Source organism: Pseudonaja textilis, chromosome 2 (genome assembly GCF_049901715.1).
Source record: "Pseudonaja textilis isolate UNSWEBS1 chromosome 2, rPseTex1.2, whole genome shotgun sequence".
Classification (NCBI taxonomy): Eukaryota; Metazoa; Chordata; class Lepidosauria; order Squamata; family Elapidae; genus Pseudonaja; species Pseudonaja textilis.
The window spans coordinates 228,394,679-228,415,436 of NC_141991.1; the positions used below are offsets into that span (position 1 = coordinate 228,394,679).

At 37.2% G+C, this 20,758-nt stretch overlaps 1 protein-coding gene across 1 annotated transcript in view; it reads right to left on the bottom strand.

Moving 5' to 3' along the window:
* The window catches only part of NLN (neurolysin), a 30,187-nt gene extending 9,452 nt beyond the window's left edge, over window positions 1-20,735 (bottom strand). The window contains exons 1-6 of the mRNA XM_026717345.2: window positions 20,469-20,735; window positions 14,493-14,749; window positions 13,303-13,451; window positions 4,442-4,549; window positions 2,511-2,613; window positions 1,762-1,922 (exon numbers count right to left, since the gene is read on the bottom strand). Coding sequence (XP_026573130.2) covers window positions 1,762-1,922; window positions 2,511-2,613; window positions 4,442-4,549; window positions 13,303-13,451; window positions 14,493-14,749; window positions 20,469-20,509 — 819 coding nt within the window. The 5' untranslated portion in view covers window positions 20,510-20,735. The remainder of the gene's footprint in view (window positions 1-1,761; window positions 1,923-2,510; window positions 2,614-4,441; window positions 4,550-13,302; window positions 13,452-14,492; window positions 14,750-20,468) is intronic.
* Window positions 20,736-20,758: the final 23 nt, after the last annotated feature.

The window sequence follows — 20,758 nt, forward strand, 5'->3', positions numbered from 1 at the left end:
AGTTTAAAGTTCCCTTTTATTTTGTGATAAATAATTTATAACGGATATTTGCACTATTTAGGGAAGATTCTCAGAACAGTGATAGAGTGCCTGGATCATATGCCAAAGGCTTCAATTCCAATTCTGACATCTCTAAAAAAAGACTGCAGCATGATAACTTTGAACAAAATGGCTTAACTTAATAAAAAGCAAATAATTGCTTACATGCATTATTCTGGAAGCAGTAGAAGTACATATACAAATAATACAGCATTCAATATGCTTTCTGAAGAGAGGAAATGAATCAAATCAATTCAGTATAAAGTGGGTATCAATTAGTCTGGTTTGTCATTTATATTAGGTTAATTATGTTACTCAGTCCTGGGAAATGTTATAATGTCCTGGATTTTTCAGAATTATCAACATACCACATTAAAAATGTATAATAGCTAATACCATCATTTTCTTGTGACATAACTGCTTTAATAGGCTTCTTTTCCAAACAAACCTATCCATCTATTTTACTCATTCATTGCTCTGCCTGTAATTAATTCCTTGAATTTTATTTACCTACATTAAAACTTCTAGAAATTTAGTCACAAAATATACAGAAGAAATCAGATTGGAAAGGCTTTTGACCGCTTATATGACAAATGTAATTAAATATATTAGCAGTGATGTTTATGAAATTCTGCTTCTAGAAATAAAATCACTCAATTACTAACAAAACTTATGCAAAGATGACAAAGACATATTAGTATCTTTCATGCATAAGAATACATTTGACTATAGAATTTATCCATTTCGAAACTTGTATTTTATTTCAAGATGCTTCACCATTTGGAACATCCTGCTCCAAATTCTCAATCTGTAACACTTCAGCCAATTTTAAGTATTTTCATATTTGTAATTAAATTAACAAAAGCTAACTGTTCATATGCAAAATTGAATTAGCTAAAGCTCACTATTGTGCTTTCATTTTTATACTACACTGCTGTTTTATTTTTCATTGTATCATTTTTTTAATGATATTTTTTATGTTGTACTTGTGGCAGACTGGCACAGCAGAATTGAAAGCAGGAAAAACTTCCTTGCATTATCTTTTTTTCAAGTGGAGAAACATTTATTTTTAATTGTTTATAATGGGTGATAAGAATTTTTTGTAGAGGACAGGACATTGCTCAAAACAGTATATTGGTATGGCTGACCCAACTGAGAAACATGAAGGTTAAGGGTTTCAAATCCTTTCTTATTTCCTCCTTCCTTTTTTGCTATTTCTAGTATAACAAGTCTTAAGCACTATTAAGACACATCTTCAAAAGCTGGTAAGACATCAGGAAATTTAAATTTCATTCTCCTGAAATTGGTGCTTCTCTCCAACTTTGGAATGGCCAATCCAAGTAATCATAAGTTTCCTAAAGTTTTCTCAGAAATCACAAAATTACAACCTTAATTCACCTTGTGGTTGAGATGGGCTACCTGCAAATTAAATTATTAAACAAATATTAATTAACCATATTATCCTGATTTGTTTCATCTTTATGTTATAATTTTTAAGACTCCTCCTATTTGAACTTGTAATTATATACGATGATGCATTTATCACAGGAAATATATTATAGATGATTTTATATAACATTAATATAGGACATAAATCTGGAACATTCAACTTAGAAAGCATATGCTTCTGAATTTAACATAATCCTTCACACATATATTAGCTTTGTTAATACAGTTCTTACATTATATTTTGATCTATGAATGTGAAAACTTTTTTCATACCTCTCTGCACCTGCTGTTAAAAGAAGTTTCCATTTTTCGTCTGGTATCTGGAACACTGCACTTCTTCATAACGGGAAAATAGTGGGGATATTTTAAGGTAACTTTATACTTGTCAGCTTCAATCTTCTCTAAACTACTGATAAAATCATCAGGCAGGGCACCTGAGAAATACATTTCACTACAGGATTAATATAACGATACATTTTTTTCAGACATGTCTTTTAACAATCATCAAAAATCATTTTAAATGTTTAGTGGCCAATAGATTTCTACAGGCAAAAGGCATTTAAGAAACTTTACCTCTGAAATGTAAGTTAATTGTCTGTACATACCAATGAGAAAGCAATGATTTTATCAGTTAACTGTCCATATTACAGTAATCATGCTTATTCTATTATTAATGAAGAACAAAATTGTAGTTATCTATTTAAATGTGTTGTGATAACAACAGAAATTTAAAAAGGTATTTATTTTCTGGAGTTAAATAATATAATATTTAAAATCAAAGTAGAACCTTTTCAAGAACACAGGAACAAGTAGCCAAAATCCGTAAAGGAAAATTATAGAGTTAGGGAAAAATGGAAGGTTAACATAAATAAAGGGAAAATCACATCGAACCGATTAAAGTTGATCAGCATATGAAACAATTTCATTATAGCATGAAAACTTTTGGTATTGTGATGTTTACTAATATGCTGGCATTATTGAAATATAGATGTATCTCATATATAGCAAACAGAAATACTCACGAAGTTCGTTTTGAGAAAATATCAGAAATGTGTTATCTTCATTGAGATTTTTGCTAAAATCTATACATAATTCACTCAGCTTCTGCTTGATTGTCTTGATTTCCTTAATGTCAATCCATATATAGAAAGCAAAATGTTACTGTTCATTACTGAAGTTGTGGAGACCATTCAAAACAAGTGCTTCTCAAGGTAGACTGTCCCTAATGTTCTGCATGTCTGTGAAGAAGCTGTTATAAGCCTCCTACAGGACACAAATGCCTTAACGTTTCAAAGAGAGATGCTTTCCTTTATGCTAACATGCTTTGTAAACAACCTCCTTCCATTGTTTGTTTTCAAGGACATAGTCTGGTTTTATTTATTTTTATATTCTTTTCCCATCTTTGGAACACAGTTTAAAGGGAATAAGAATATGGATCTTATATGACTTAAGGAAACCACTATCTTTTAAGCACTGGGTATGGCACCATAGCTGGGTAAGGCAGACAAAGAAATATGATAAACTTCTTTACTAAAGTATTATATAAAAGAAATTCCTAGTATTCTTTTAATAGTAAGTTATTTCTTTTTACACATTTATTTCCTCTTATATATTCTAAGTGCATTATTTTGACATAAGTCAATATGGTGTGTCCTCAACTAAAAGAAATGCATTTAAATTAAGTATTTCTTAATTTATCCATACTTTCATATATTTAAGATAACAGGTTACATACAGTCTCAAGCCAGGAGCAAACTTCTGGTCAGCCAACATATTTTACCATCTCATAAGGGCGGAAATTGGAAAGGCTGGAAATTATGACTCTCAGCCTAGAGAGACTACTATTCAAACACGGGACAAATACAAACGATGGAAAATGAGTCAAAAAGAAAAGGCTAGGATTTATATCCTGAGGGCACACTTATAGGCTTGCTACTTATTCTCTCGGATCTTATGGATATATATTTACTTTTCTTCTTGTCTTCAATAAAGCAATTTATCTATCAGCATTGCCTCTTTTGAGAATTCCTGCTGTTAGATAGCTTCAGTATATGAGTTGAAAGATACTGGAAAGAAATCTCACACTTCTACAGATTCCCAGTATGCCTATAAAATCTGCTATGAAGCCCACCCAACCACCCTATTTTCATTACAGTTTTGAGAAGAGGTTTGCAAAAGAAGACTTCTCATTAATGGATGCTGTTCCATCAGTGGAAGAACAGACCTTAATATCACCCAATATACATTGGCATTTTTATAGTTATTATTTTGGTAAGTTTTCTTGAATATGCATAAGTAGAAAGCTGTCAATAATGCAGTAATGAAGCAATTAGCTAATAAAAAAATTAGTGTCATGTTTAACACTACAGAATTAGGATACTTCAAATCACCAATCAGTCATAAATCTTGCTAAAGGAGACAGTTACTTACTTTTAGCTTAAGGAATATTGTATGACTATTCTTTAAATCTACACCATTGAGTCTTAAGTTAATGTCTGCTGTTGGCTATACCAGACATATACTCAAAGGAAATTATAGCTATGCACTGTTCAAATAAACCAAGAAGATATGAAACAAATATGGAAATATAATAATCCCACCCAATAAGATATGCAAATATCAAGGGCTACCTGGCAAAATATTCTTATCATACCTTCTAGGTAAGTCTTTTATAAGCTGCATACAGTTTAGAAATATTAAATTCAGAAGAATATAAAACAGAAGAGTCTAACTAAGAGTTAGACATAAAATTATATCATTTGAAATAGTTTTTTATCACTTTTAATCAATAGAATTTGCAATCTTAGAGTAAGTAAGAAACCAAGGGGACCTTTGTAAAGGATTTCAATGTGTTATTTATAAGACTTATTACAATTAAATTTAATATACACATATTTTTGGACAAATAAGATTATTCCCTTTTAAAAAAACTGTTGAATTATGCTACACTTACATTCTGGACTTCTGCAGGAAGGTGAAGTCCATTTCTTTCCCCCATTTTTATTGACTTCTCTAAATATCTTTTAGCTTCTGGTCTTAAAGTGTCAGGGTTACACATTTGCTGAAATGCAAAGAAATAATATTCAATATATTCAATAATAATATATAATATATTAAAATAATATATATTTAATAAGTATTAGTACATGAGTTGTATTTCTATATAAAACATGAAATATTTTGTTTGGTATCAGAAAAATAGTTCGACACTATGAATTTTATATTCAGTGATACATGCCTGTTCAGCAGTAAAAACAGTTCTGGTAGAACAGATTCCTATTTTCCAAATTCCTCCTATTTCCTAAATTGGATTAGGAGCTGCTTCCCCCCCCCCCCAAAAAAAAAGGTAATATGGGGTATAAAGCTGGTGTTAAACAGCTTCAGTTGTATACTAACAACAGCCTCATAATCTTGAAATCTTGATGTATGTATCACAGCTAGAAGCCAGTAGCTTGTCTTAAATCTCCTAGTAATTTGTGCCAGAAGCAAGATTATAAAAGGAGCAGATATGTCTCTTATTTGAAATAGTGAACTAATGAATCCAGCTAGCCATTTCCTACTGGTATAAACAACTTAATTTTTGCCCATCTGTCTCACAAATATTCATGAATTGGTGCCAGGTGAGAAAATTTAACTAATACCGAACTCCTACGTATCAATTAATATTCTTTCAGGAGTATGCTTAATATCAAAATAATTTAACAAACATTAAAAACAAGCAAGAAAACATTGCCTAATATCTAAGAAAGCTTATTACTAAGATCCATAGCCATTTTTGAAAAAACCAGATTTGTCTCAATTAAGTTGCCATTTATACGTATTATCAGAAACTACTGTCAGGTGAGGAGTAACAGAACCACTTTAATTCTGGATGCTGTAAGGCTGACTAAGTACACATAGGATTTTGCCTTTTAAAAATATCCCACCCTTGTTTTCTTTAAACTAGTACCCATCATCGTTCCACATTCATTTATATTGCTTCTCTGTACCCATTTATTCTCTTCTTTTTGCAATGATATTTTTTATATGGATATTTGACATAAAAAAATTCACCCCCATTTGAGAAAATGTTTACATCTGATAGATATTTCGGGTTATCCTGTGGCCATATAACAGCATCAAATGTTGCAATTCTCAGTGAATGTGCTTTTTGGACATGATATGGTAGAACAGATCAGAATATGAAAGAACTGATTCAGAAGATGTGTGCTAAACAAAGTTATATCCTGGTCTTCCCCAGTATATGAACTCTTGCCTGTTTCTTAGATTACATTATACATTATACTGGATAGAATATATCTTTATTTTAATTTTTGTGTGGTGCATTAAGGCTTAAAGTGATGGGCAAATGAACCCACTGTATCATACTAAAAATACAGAGAAATGTTGGTAGAAGGTGATGTGTAAAAGAACTTTTTCAACATTCCTTTCTGTTCCTCACAAGTTTTTTTTTTAAGTTTTGAGAAATGTGAGTTTAGAAATGGAATGCATTGTGGCAAAGAATCACATGAACTGAGTGGAGGCATTTTCTTTGAGCAGAACCTTCATTCAACAAAGAGAGGCTGAATTCATTAGCTGTACAGGCCAAGCCGGATGCTTTTTTTCTGCTCATCAGCAAAAACGGAATCAAATTGCAGGGTAACACCTCTAGGCAACTGAGCATCTTCTATTGAAAATCATCCATTTTAGAGACAGGCTTCCTGATGGAGCACTGTTTATTCATATAAAAGGAAAAAAAAAAACCAAATGCTCCAATGAACAGCAAAGGAATGGCCCACAAAGGTAATTCAGCTGTCATCAAGACTTGAAGAAGCTATTTAATCGGCTGTTCTTTTATGTACAAAAAAAAAATCATATAACAGTTGTCAGACAAATGACCAAGGATGAATAGATTCTATGGAAAGCAAATGTGGAATAAAGGTTTTATGTTAGTTAAGATCATTAGATAGTTTTACAAGTTTAGTTTAAAGATAAATTGAAACAAAAAAGTGAGGTTCTTGTTAGCTTATTAATTACAACTGTCTCCTCAGTGTACAGATGCAGCTGAAAGTATTAGTGTCTGTCCACCTTCCCCCCACCCCCATGAAATCCTAATTTCCTGTTAAATAAACTTGAAACTGATATAAGGTAGTGACATCCACAATTCTTATTCCAGTGTCTATACAGCAGACACTGTGCTTTTGATGTATGACTTCACATACTTGTAATAAAACAAATGAAAATGGAATTCCTTAGAAAATAAAATACATTATTGGATGTTAGTGATCTCTCACGCAGGCTGTTTTCTTTACTTAGTATCGTAGATATTTTCAATATCATAGTAAGTCATTGATTATGGAGAAAATATTCAGGCATTTTGGGTCTTTATGTGCAGTATAGTGAACATGACAAGAGAAAGAAAAGCAGACGGTTTTCTGAGGAGGAAAGAAGGTAATAACCAAGGATTGTAAGAATAAAGACTACAAAACTATTTAGACAGAAGTTCATATTCCTAAAGCACAATTGCTAATATCAAAAAGTTTAAAATCCACAGGACTGTAGCCAATCACCCTAGACATGGTCACAAGTGGAAAACTGATATTAGACTGAACAGAAGGATAATCTGAATGGTGTACAAAGAACCAATGAAAAGTTTAAAAGAGATTCTGTCTGACCTCCGAAGATCAAGATACAACAATATCAAGTTGCACCATCCATCGTCTCACTGAAAGACGCCGCCATGAGATAAGACCCAGGAAGATTCTTCTTCTAAAAGACAGACACACAACAAGCCAGCCTGGAGTTCCCTAAAATGAATGTTGACAAGTCACATTTTCTAGGAGAATGCTCTCTGGAAAGATGAAAACAAATTACAGCTTTTTGCTAAGTCAAAGCCGCTATAAATTCACAGAAAAAAAAGTGATGCTATTAAAGAACACCATTGTTTACTGAGAAACTCGGTACTCTGAATCTGCTAGGGTACAAAGGAATCCGGAGATCATTAGGACATTCTGACACGAAATACAATGCCCATTCTTAGAAAATTCAGTCACAAGAATGAGACTGTAATCTACACATTGTAAAGAATGGGACTGCATCTGTAAATGGAATGCATGGTATGTATAAGGTTTCCTGATTTATTCTTAGTTTGATTTCCATTTACATGTTTAAATCACAGAACCATAAGCAAAGAATCAGGCCTTAGGCTATTAAGCGCTCATGTCCAAATAGTGCAAAGTTTTCAGTATAAATTGTATACTTTATAAACTCCCAGCTTCATTTTCTGGACATAACCTAACAAGAATGAAAGAACCACCATATATTAGTGCCCAAATTACAACTACCAAGTGGTCCAGAATGACACCACAGATGTTAAAATTGCAATCCAGAAGGACGAGCAGAGATGCACTTTCCTTATCCTCAGAAGGATAGAAGGTTGAGTCAATCTTGAACCGGTCAGGATCAAACTCCTTGGCAGTGGGCAGAGTTAGCCTGAAATACTGCATTCTAACCATTGCGCCATGATGGCATTTGAATGGTTGCTGAACGTAAGTCATATCTCAAGGACTACTTGCATCATTTAAATCCATTTGGAATTGTCAGGCACGTTCTTAATAATTTGTCCCAGAAATATAATGTTTGCAACTGGTATACAACTGCATGAATTTCCCAATCTGAGATACATCTTTAGGCAAATTGGGAATATATCCCTTCTATAAGAAAGCAACGATTACTTTATTTAACTATGCAGCTTGCGCCACTCTGGCTGATTTAATTGGCCAGGAGGGGCAAAGTTTGAAAAAATAGGCGATGATCTTAATTTATTCACATGCACACCTTCTTGAATTTTACAAGCTGGAAAGGATTCAAAATTATAGGAAAAGTGATTGCTGAAGCTACGTCCCAATGCTGGAGTCTAAATCAAGGCAAATCTAATCAGTTATGTTCATAAAGAATGAAACAAACTGCTGACAGCATGCCCTCAATTGTTCTGGCTCTCTCTATTAAACATATTGAAAAAGATACTGCATATTATGGGAGACCAATGTCAGTCTGTTCTGTGCAACACAATGGAGATAGAGAAGTGTTCCCAACTGTCTCCTCTGCCATAGAATAATTATTTAAATGGGCATTGACATGACTCCCACATTCTATATAATCTGATCCATCCACTTGTTTTACCCCTTTCAAGTCCCTAGAACTGTGATAGCAAACCTATGGCATGCGTGCCAGAAGTGGCATGCAGAGCTATTTCTCTGGGCATGTGGACCCATCGCCCATTGCTCTTCTGGGTTCCGGTGCGCCGGCCAGCTGGACTTCACGTGGGCATGCGCACCAAAAACCAGAAGAGCAGCCACCTGGTGCGCATGTGCACTCCAGGAAGATAATCTTGTTTCCAACACATGCATATGCGTCAGCCACTTAGTCTTCTGGTTTCTGGTGCGCATGCGGGTGCAAAGACCAGCAAAGGGAAGAGCATTGGACGCGCATGCAAAAAGACCCAGAGAAGGGCAGGGCTATGGGCCAGGACGGGTGGGGCTTCCCTCCCTCTCCACCTGAGTGGGGTTCTTGTGTGGCTCCAGCCCATGGCGCATCTGTGCTCTGCATCTGCTTCCAGGCGGAATGCTGGAGGAGCAGCTTCCGGTGGGGAGGCGAGCTGCCTGAATGGAGACACCGCTGATGGCCTGATTGCTGACATGCTGAGCCGGGTGGGAGAAACGTCAGGGAAACGGCCACACCTCCTTGGCAAAAGTGGTGGGAAGGAGGGCTGCGCGGGAGGCGGTCAGCTCTTTTGGGGCTCCCAATCTGGTCAGGCACTCCAGAGCACCAATGCACCATGGGCCGGAGCCGTGCAAGAACCCCACTCAGGTGGAGAGGGAGGGAAGCCCCAGCCCACCCATCCCGGCCCACAGCTCTGCCCCTCTCCGGGCTGTTGCACTGCCACTTGCTCCTCCTCCGGGCTGTTGCACTGCTAGCAGCTTCTCCTCCAGCATCCCACTTGGATGCTGGAGGAGGAGCTGCCAGCATGGAGGCGAGCTGCCCGCATGAATCACCGGCGTAGAGTAGTTGACTGCCCAGCCAGCAAATGCTCACAGGAGGAACACTGGGGTAAGATGTGCGCTGGCCGGGAAGCATTCATGCTCCCTTGGCAAAAGTGGGGTGTGTGTTTCTGCTGGCTTGTTCTCGGTGACGGGCTGGAGAGGGCGCTTCATCCTGGCCAGAGTTGGGCAAAGCTCTCCCACCATCTGGCTCCCCAACCCAAACCCCAGGAACACTGACGCCTCTTCCCTTCGAGGCCAAGAAAGGGCCCCAGCTTTCCAGAAGAGGGACGTGGCATTCCCCACCCAACTTTCTTTTCCTGTCCAGGGCTGTGGAACCAGATCATCGGTAGGGATGTCCCGCCATCCTGACAGAGACCGGGGGGGTGGGCAGGGAGGCGTGAGGACCTCCGAAATGCCAGGCAGAGCCAGCACATGCGCACCGGCCAGCTGATTTACGCATGTGCACCAGAAACTGGAAGACCAGGCACATCGGAAACCAGAAGATCATGTGTTTTTTTTGGTTTCCGGCACGCAGGAGCTCTCTCTCTCTCTCTCTCTCTCTCTTTCTCTCGTGAGCTCCCGTTTTGGCACACAATGCCAAAAAGGTTAGTCATCACTGCCCTAGAACAAGTAGGATTACTATAATGTGGCTTTATGAAGGTACTACAAGCAATTGTATCCACATTACACAGGTTAACCAGATATGAGCATTATCACAATATAGGAAAGATCTATTTGCACTAAAGGTCTATTTCCATTTACATCCACCAGGCACTTAGGTTGGAAATTTAAGTATACAATCCTCCACCCCTGATGACTGAAGATATTTATATGAACTGTCAGTCTAAAACTGACTAGAGAATGATCTGGCATGATGACAAGCACATACAAGGTCTTCCATCTTACAATTTCTAGCTCTATGCAAACACAAAAGCAGTGACCCCAGCTATCTCAGATCTACAATTCGTTAAATCCCATACCCAGGTGATACAATCTTAAGTAAATGGACTTTGTTGGAAGCAAATAGTGAAAAGTCTGATTGTGAAGAAAAGACTTTTCTATAGGCAGTGAGCAGACAGACAGATGCCTTTTCCTTTTCCCTCACTGTCTGCTTGGCCTTGGCAATGGTGGCCTTCTCAATTTCATTTCACAAGGAAGGTTGCAGAAGGTTTCTATTATAGGTCTATATACCAACCGAATACACACTATATCTCTAAGCATCAACAGAAAAGATCAGATTGGGAATCAAACTGAATCCGGGCAGTAAGTTACCTGATTTTATTGTAAAAAAGTAGCCCAGCTCAGCATGATGTAATATTGATGGTGGCTGTAGGTTGAAATGATATCTTTGCACTTTAAAAGGGCTGCATGGAAACAACCAAGATCCGTGTGGCTGCTACCAGCTCAAATGGTGGCTCCCTGGCCTTCCCAAAGTTGTGCAGGAAAAAAAGGAACTATCCAGCTGGGATACAGAAGAGCCTGACTATCCAAATTCTGCTCCTCCTGTATCCCCTGTCAGTGTTTCCAGATGGCTGTCTGAGCAGACGCAGCCTTTTAGGATATGCAGTGGTATCCATAGCTGGCTTATCTAGCTACACCTTGAACTCTTTTACGATGTGATTCTTTTGTAGTCAGACTGGTTGACTCATTCGCCACACTTGAGAATTGGAATTAAAGGCAGAGTTAAATGTGGGAGGAGGATGGGCAAATAGCAAGGCAACTAAGGAAGGTTCTGACATCAGAAAAAGAAAGGCCAACAAAGGAGTCCACCAGCCAGAGAGCAAGGCTTATCAGGATTAAGTATTTCAGCCACATAGACAAGAGCCACAAGAAGCAACAAGTCTGGCTGAAATGTTACTTGAGAGTTGAAATACTAAATAGCTGACCTGCTCACTGCTCATGTGCTCATCTTTAGAACAACTCTGCATGCAGCCTGAAGGCAGCTAGCTCTGAAACAAGAAATTCTGGGGCAACCATGTCCATGCCAACTTCCAAAGTGGGCATAAGAGTTGGCAAACTCCACCTGAAAGGGACAAGGTATATTAAATTTTGGGGGTACTCCAGACAAGAAGCACAATGAATCTATCTCAAGAAGCTTGCGAATCTGAAAATACAGGTAATCCTTGACTTACAACAGTTTATTTAGTGACCGTTCGAAGTTACAACGGGACTGAAAAAAGTGACTTATGACCATTTTTCACACTTATGACCACTCATGACCATGGTCATGAGATAAACATTCAGGTGCTTGGCAACTGACTTATATTTGTGATAGTTGCAGTGAATCTGGTTCATGTGATCACCTTGTGCAACCTTCTGACAAGCAAAGTCAATGGGAAACCAGATTCACTTAACAATCGTATTACTAACTTAACAATGGCAGTGATTCACTTAACAACTGTGGCAAGAAATATTGTAAAATGGGGCAAAACTCACTTAACAAACATCTCACTTAGCAAAAGACATTTTGGGCTCAATTGTGGTGGTAAGTTGAAGACTACCTGTACTCTTCCCCTTCTTTCTTTTTTACTCTCTAAAAAACTAGGGAGGGTTCCTTCTGAAATGCTTCCCATGCCCTCTTTGCTTCTATGTACTGAGATATCTTTGGCATGACGGTTGTGTAGGCTGCGACTCTTCCTTCTGTCTCCCAAAGTCATTCCCACATACCATTATAAGGTGCTGTTAAGTCAACTCAGCCTATCTTCAATAAACTGTACTCACAAGGAACAAAGAGGATAAAGAGGGCTTGGGTCAGGTACATGCTCAAACACAATACAGTGCTAAAAACCCTCCACCCAGTCTTTCTGTGTGTCTCCTATAATGGCCAAAAGAACTCACTCAAAATAGTACTAAGAAATTCAATCTACTTTAGAAGGGGCCACAATAGCTTTGGAGGATTTTTGAACGTCATTTTGCTTCTGATGATCACATGGCAGTAGTAATTGAGTATACCTTTCATCAATTCTGTTAGCAATTTTACCCATTTTTGCAGCGAATGCTAGCCCTAGCTAAGTCATTTATGACACCCCCTCCTTTCTTTATTTTAATACCAAAAACAAACTAAACAGTGGAGACCAGAACCATTAATTTTGATGGACACATCAGAGGTGGGATGCTACTGATTCTGCCCCACACTGTAGAACTGATAGCTCTGAAGAGCAGCAGACACTGAATGAGTTCTGTGTTTGCTGCTGTTTGGCCCACCCGCCTGCCCAGGCTCTTACCTGTCTTTTATTTCCTGCTTTTTAAACCTCAGCTGCTTTGCGCGGCACAGCTGAGGTTGAAAAAGCAGGAAAAAAGAGACTTTCCAAACACTGAGCACCTGCACGCAGCGCTTTCCAGTTGTCCGGGCGGCACAGTTAAAGATTTTTTTTTACACGCGCGCACAGTAAAACATAGTCACCGAACTGGTAGTAACACCGCTTGAATCCCACCACTGGGACACATCTTAATTACTGAATCATACACTGTGTACTATAAACATCAAATCTAGGAGCACTGTTCCCCGACTCTCAGCATGGTTTATGAACATCAAGAATGTAACTATGCAGCGTTATATAGTTTTATGTGGACTTTTCACCTAATACTGCAAGGCTCTTAAGTTTTTCAGTTTGTTAACTTCTTCAGGCATTTAATAATATTACTGTAGTGCCTCTTCTGTCATTTTCAAAGAGATAACAATTGACAAATGGCAAAAGCACTGACTATCCAAACTGCAATGCTTTTCATTATAAAAAGTTATAAAGGAGTTATAAATGATATTATAAAACCCATAATATTTATTTCTATTTACCTGTAAATGGACAATCCTTTGGAACACATCCTTTCTCATGCTCATTTCAACATCAAAGTGAGAAAGCTTTTTATCAGCTTCGGTACTTGCTGCACGGACATCTTTATCAGGGGATACGTGTTGTGGGAAATCCAATATGCTCCTTTCCACTATCAGAAGAAGGAAACAAAAACTTTCAAGGAAAATGTAACAGATAATATAGTAGACTTATTTACTTTAAGTATTTGAAGGGAGAGACCTTCCCATTAAAAATATATCATTTAAAGTTTTTAAACCATGGTTACTAGGACATTTACTAGAGACTTTTGTAAGATATCGAGCTGCTACAAAGACAAATACATATTTAATAAATAAATGAGTTATAAATGAGAACAAGAACAGCAGCAGCAGTAATAATAATAATAATGATGATGATGATGATGCTTTATTTTATAAAAAATGCCTTTAGTAAAAGAAATCATACAAAGTAGTTAGCGTTTAATATATCTAATTTAAATTCAGTAATACTAAAGTAAAGAAACGGTGGAAAACTAGTATCCTTCCGCCTAATGAACTACGACTTCCAGCATTTTTCCATACTGGCCTTGTTACCTAGATTCATGGTAAGTTTAGCATTGAGCAGCTTCTAGAGCACAATAGTTTCCCATTTTTGGAAGACAAGTTTTCAAAATTTTAAATCTTTTTTTTTACATTTTTAGCACATTTTTTTTTTTTTTACTAAAAACACCCTATTCATTCAGAAGCACGAGAAAAATATATTTACCAGCAGGGAGTTATTTCCAATTACTTTATGTGGTAGATAATTTTTGTAACACTAACAATATCCACTTTTATCTGTTCCCTTCCCATCATCCAGAAGTTCTAAGCACAGCTCAATGAACTCCCCCCCACTTTTTTAAAAAACTTAACTACCTTGTGAGGCAAGGTAGAATAAACAGACACAGAGTGACTAGATTTCTAGGCAAATTTTCAAGGCTGATCAAAGTTTTTAAAATGCCCCAAAACCTACAAAGAAATCATATTATTGTTTTGTGCTATATGTGATCAGACCAATCTTTTGCCATAAGCACTTTTACTGTAAAATTACGTTACACAATCTTTTCCTCTAGCTCAGATTTTAATTTCCTTCTTATGAAGCCAATTGGGACTGATACCAGCTACCAGTCTAACTATATTGACATTGTATATACCTGAATATTCCACTTCTAAATCTGCTAGAGTCTGTACAGTGTTCTCATACGTGATTTCTTCCATATCAAGTTTGCCAACTTTGTCATAAACTTGCTTTGCTTTCTTGATAAGTTCTTCAGTTTTTGTTCTAATCTGCTCGGGTGAGAGATCCCATTTCAGGAAATTTCGGTCAGTTCCACTGTAAGAAGACACCTTGAGAAATGATGTAATCTCTGTTCCTAATGTCATTTTGAGTAAAATCCGTGGGTTTCTAGCTCTGCAAGTTAAAATAAAAGAGCAAGACAAAAAATTAATATTTCAGGATGTCCAATTACAAACCTCAAACATGAAAACAGAGACAACAGATGTAACTATCCATTAAGGGGAGATGAAAGATCATAGTGTTTTATGGATAATTATTATTTTTCTAAGAAATTATATTGAAGATAAAAAAGGAAAATATATATTCCGACAATGTATCCAGAACGTTATAGATGAAACTAAAAGAAATCATTTTGGGAAGCTATAGTACTGGGATAGAGAGAGAATAACTAAATTCACACATGCTTTTATTAGTTACTATTTATTGAATAAACTGCAACAGATAGATTCATATAACCTGCTAAGTCATAGGCATCTGCAGAAGCTTCTTGCTCTTATCAAAATGATGAAAGCAATGTTATGATGAAAACTCTACTATTCAGCTGGTTTCCTCTGGGAACACACTTTCTCTACAAACCCAGATTCTTTTGGTTGGAAAGGAAATCAAAATTCCAGCTTCTGCAATCACTTTTTATTTTAATGAGTTGTGAAATGGTCAACCTAGAGAGAACAAAGCTTTGAAGTTACATTCATTTTTAATGCATGTAACAGAACATATAATCAAAAAGAACTTGTTCTTTTACAGCTTGACAGCAGGAAATCTCCTTGGCTGTTTTCCTGAACACCTTATCCACTTATCCAGTAGCTGCATGTCACCTATGCAAATTATCATGATCACTAGGTGGCAGCCAAGTGTTACAATAACCTTTAGCTCTTTTCTGCCATCTAGTGACTGAAAAGGTCTACTTATTGATCTACAGGTTGCAAAGTATCAAGACTGATTAGCTCATTCCTGGCTTAATGTCAATTATGAACACGCAAACATGAAAGGACTTGCTGCTGCAATTCTATTCCGGTAGTTGGGAATTCAGTTCCCAGTGGCTGCTGCTCCCAGGACAGTCTTGACTTCTTGCTTCCCTTCCCCATAATGTGTCCTTTGGGTTGTTTACAGCTTCTATATCACGCTCCATGGCTAAACACCTTTCTCAAATTCCCAGGAGTACTTTTCCACTTGCTGCATCATGGCTGTACAAGCCATTAAATTGGCAATCATTTTTTAAAAAAAATCTTAAATTTTGCTGCCATCTAATGGCTGTTAGAATAAACACACATGCAACTAACCTATCATTCAAGGATTTTTTTAAAAAAAGGGACAAGAAGGCAGCATACAATCCGTTCCACATGTGCATTAAGAATGTGCAGTGGGGGTAGCATGATTTAGAGTGAGATGATTTCATGGCAGCTCTACAATGGGGCGGGAACATAAAAATAAAGATGTGTGGACGTGGCCACAGACATTTTCTGTAGAATAGAATGGTAACTGACATGGGCTGATGTTCTACATTTAATTCCTTTCTTTCTACCAAGCACACTTTGTCTAACACATTACCACCTAATGGACAAGACTTCAAAATCATTTGCGATATGCCCTATCCATCAGGCTCCCAGATTTGCTAAATAGGCAGGAGAGAAAAATGAGAAGTCACCTTTCAAAAAGGGGAATCAAACATAATATATTTAAGGTGGGAGTAAAAAAGAATAATGGAAGCCAGGGCATGATTTTAGATAAATGTATCATATGAAGCAGGTCTGAATTCAACAGCAAGCCTAGTGACAAACAGCCTGATAATAAGCCGTGATTGGTTTCCTCCCTAAAACAACCAGCTGGCTTTATACAATAATTTACCTATCAAACAGTTAACAAACCAAAACTGCTGATTAGCATGAAAGTTTATGGTAAAACCAAGCATGTCACATTATGGCTTAGTTTACAATGTGAACCAGATTATTTGTGGGTCAGAAATTCTGGAACTGAAATCCTGCTGCAGGCTAACCTCTGCCTGGGGTGCTCTTTAATAAAGGCAGAAAGCTTTTAAAAATACTATATTCTGATATCAAATCTTTTTCCTCTCTTCATTGTATTCTTGATCTCTTGTTCTGTGTCATCATACTAAGTCTATCAGAAATACTTTACAAACTCTTTTGAGATTTTCCCTTGAAGTAGCCCTTATCTGAGATGAAGAAAAAGTGCCTAGATATTTCTTAGGGGGCACTTCTTTTTTTCTTTTTCCAGAGTATAAAATTCTTCTTCTAATTGCAAGACAAAAAAAATATCATCTGAGCAAAGTATGCAGTAAGGATGGAATGCCAAGGAATATTTCCCTGTCTGCTAACCATTAAAAGACCACACCAAACAAATACAATCATGGTTGGAATTCTGACAACATCAGAGAAACAAAATACTGCTAGGCTTTATTCTTGTCTTCAAAAGAAATGCTGGAGTCTTGGCATGCCTAAAAAAACAAATGAATTTTTTCCTATCACTACATCCCACGTAACAACATAACAGACAAAAGCCATTTAAAGCTAAATTATCTGGCATAAATTCCTCAAGCTGACATAGCTTGAACTCAGTCTTCAAAGGAAAACAGGAATCTTCTTCCTGTCTTCTGTCCATTAATCAGGCAAAGAAAGAATCCTTCTGAGATTTTCATTAGAGTATAAATAAAAACTGAAGGTATTCTCAGGACGCTCCATGCACATACATCATGGTAAGCAGAATTTGTTCAAGCAAGAATGATAAACTATAACCCTTATTTTCAAACCACAATGGCTGAATGCATTGTGAGAATGCACTTCATTTAAAAAGCTTTTATCCATTTATCAGCTCAAAAGTATGAGAAGTAAATAAGTACATGCAATTAGATAAATGATTATTGGCTTTAATTCTGCAAATACAGTTACAAATACAATTACACAGTAAGTAATGGAACTACTTCTACATTTAAGCTTAAGTATCATTACTCTTCTGCTTTTCTATACGTTTCCTATAATAGCAATAGCACTTAGACTTATATACCGTTTTGTAGTGTTTTACAGCCCTAAGAGGTTTATAGAGTCAACATATTTCCCCCAACAATCTGGGTCCTCATAATATACTCATATCAGACATTTAGGTGTCAGGCTTGCAGCTATCAACAATTTGCTGCTGGATATTAAATAGATATATAAATGTAGATGAAACTAAGCTTGGTATAATTATGCTGAATGTTTACCAACATAATCTGTGAAGGTGGCAGATTTTAGGCTTTGAAGTTAAGCTGGGTCAATATCTGAATGGGAGTCATTCAGAGAATACTTTGGCTGGGCAAAGTACTGGGCATAACTTCCCTCAAGAAGCCCAGTTGGCACTCCTCTTAATGTCATTCTGATTGGCCATCAAAATCAAACTTTTCTATTGGGCCTTTGAAAGTTACTCACTGATAATTGAATCTAATGCCTACCATTATTGTTTTACTGCTTTACCCTTGTAATTTGATTGTATTTTGGACTGTATTTATAAACTGTTGTGAGTTGATCTGATTCAATAGAAAAACAAATATTGATCAAGTGTCATTAAACTCTCAGTGACAAACAGATTTTCTCCAGGAAGATCTGTCCCTAGCCTGGTCCTGTAGATTTCCCCACATTGTACCCTTCATTGCTATAATTCAGTCCATGTACTTCCTATTGATATTTCTTTGTCGTTTCTTTCACTCTTCCCAGCATTAGACTTCTCCAGAGAACTAGATCCTTTTGTAACATGTCTGAAACATTTGACCATGGTAGTTTGTGCCTTAAATGAATTGTTCATTATCTATTTGTTTGTTTTCTTGGCTATCCATGGAATTCTTAGGAGTCTTCACCAACACAAAGTTATCAAAGCATCAATATTCTTTCAATCGTACTTCTTCAATGTACAACCTTCATTCCCTAGAGCATGGGTGTCAAACTCACATCGTCACAGTGGCGTCATGTGACATATTAGGACTTTCCCTCTCTTCACTAAACAGGGTGTGGGTATGGCCAGAGCATGACACATCCAGCCTGTGGGTCGCGAGTTTGACAGCCCTGCCCTAGAGCGTCACACAGAATATCATCATTACCTGTGGGATTCTGATCTTTGTGAGCAGATATATTCTAGCATCTAGGTATCTTGCAAAGCCTTCACTGCTACTCCAGCAAATACTAGCCTGCAGCATATTTGGTGTGTGTGTGTGTATCATCTGAATTAGATCCAGTTTTTAAAATGTAATAAATAAAATATATTTTATTATTACTAGAGGTTGCAAATCCTGTGCCTTTTCAACAGAATAGTGTTATCATCATAGCACAGATTATTTGATGTTTCTACCACCCATTTTAAACTAATTTCATTTTCTAATCCAGCTTCCCACAATATATATTCTGCATATATAGTGTACATATAGTCTACATATATAAGAAACAAATTGGGAAGGCAAACAACAGTCCTGAAGAAGACAATGGAAAACTATTTGTTTTTTATATATAGGAGTAATTCTGGGCAGCATACAATAAATTACTTATATTATGGCTAAGAAATTATATTAATGTGTGCATAAAGACAGCAGATTTCCAGCAGAAAACAATCTGAGATAATTATTTTATTTTTTATCAGTGTGCAAATGGATTTGTGAAATAGTATTTGGCTTGGTTTCCTACCCTACATTAAACATAATATTAAGTATGGATCTGGCTTATTGTGTTGAGGAATCCAGCCAATATCCAAAAACAAGTATTCATTTCAATTAAAATTTAAAATCTTAAATTTACACGCACAGAAAAACAGCTGAGGTATGTATACCAATTATTTATTATTTTTTTTTACCTTTTCCATTGCCTTAATGATATACCCCTTATAACTAATAGATAACATGTTCTTATGATTACGGTATTTTAGCTGTGAAAAATAAGCACTTCTTGAACCATAGCCAAATATCTTTAGTTCAGAAAAAAGTTTCAAGTCAATTACCTTATTTAACAATTACTATTGGCTATTTTATTCCGTCACTGATCTGAATCTTGATGATCAAAAAATATAGTATACTATGCATAAAATATACTATTCTTGCTTAAAAAACAATTTTAGTTTTAATACCTTTACAGGCCACGCAACTCCAATCTCCCAATTGCAATGCATTGACCTGAGAGGCATGAATTTAATAAAATATTTAATACAATTTTATTTCAACAGGAGCAAGCACTGGGTTTCTTAAATTAACTGAATATCTCAGTAATAATGTTTACTGCCTCATGTCTCAAGAGATGAGACATCCAACATTATGAAGCTGCAGAACAGTGTCTGCGTAATTCTTTTATTTTCTTTTAGAAAATCTATGGGTTTTTTTTTGCATATGAATAAAAATATCCAAGTTCTGCTGACAACACAGCGCCCATCAGAAATCTAAAGTAATCAATATATTCAAGAGGAATAAAAAGAGACCAGTGATAATTCTTGGAGCTATGGGTTAGCCCCATTGATCATGGTTATGGCTTGGGGATTGTCCCTCTCCCAAATTAAGTGATAGGAGGAAATCCTGACGTTGAAGAGGCGGCAAGACAGTTTACCTTCTTGGCAACAGGCGATAAGGGCTTTACAAATATAAAGCCCTTTTTTAAAAAGACAAGGCTACCTCAGAAGAAGGCCATTTTTTTTAACGCCCCTCCTCTTGCTAACAAAAGATGCTGTTTTAGGAAATGGAGGGAAGACGCCGAGGATCTCACACGGCCGGCGCTTGGGAGCCACACTGTGAGATCCCGCCCGCATCTTCATCTGGGTGACAAATGCCGGGGCTGGGGAAACGCGTTGTGTGTCTTTTTGCAACGAATACTACCTGTTCAAGCTTCGGCCCGCAGAAATGCCCAAGGACAGCATCGAGCGAGGACAAGGAGAACGGGGCAACCGCCTTCCGAACGGCCCGAAGACAGCCGGCCCGACCGGAGCTTTCGCAAAGCGCCACCGCCGTTCTCCCCCTCTCACCACAAGCGCCAGCACAGCTCCCTCGAACCCACGTGGCCACGTGCCGCCCAGAGCCCGGCTCGGCTGACTCGCGGGAGGAGCGGCGGAGTCACTTCCGCCACTCCGAGCTCGGCGTCGCGCGCCCTCTACAGACTCCCGCGCGCG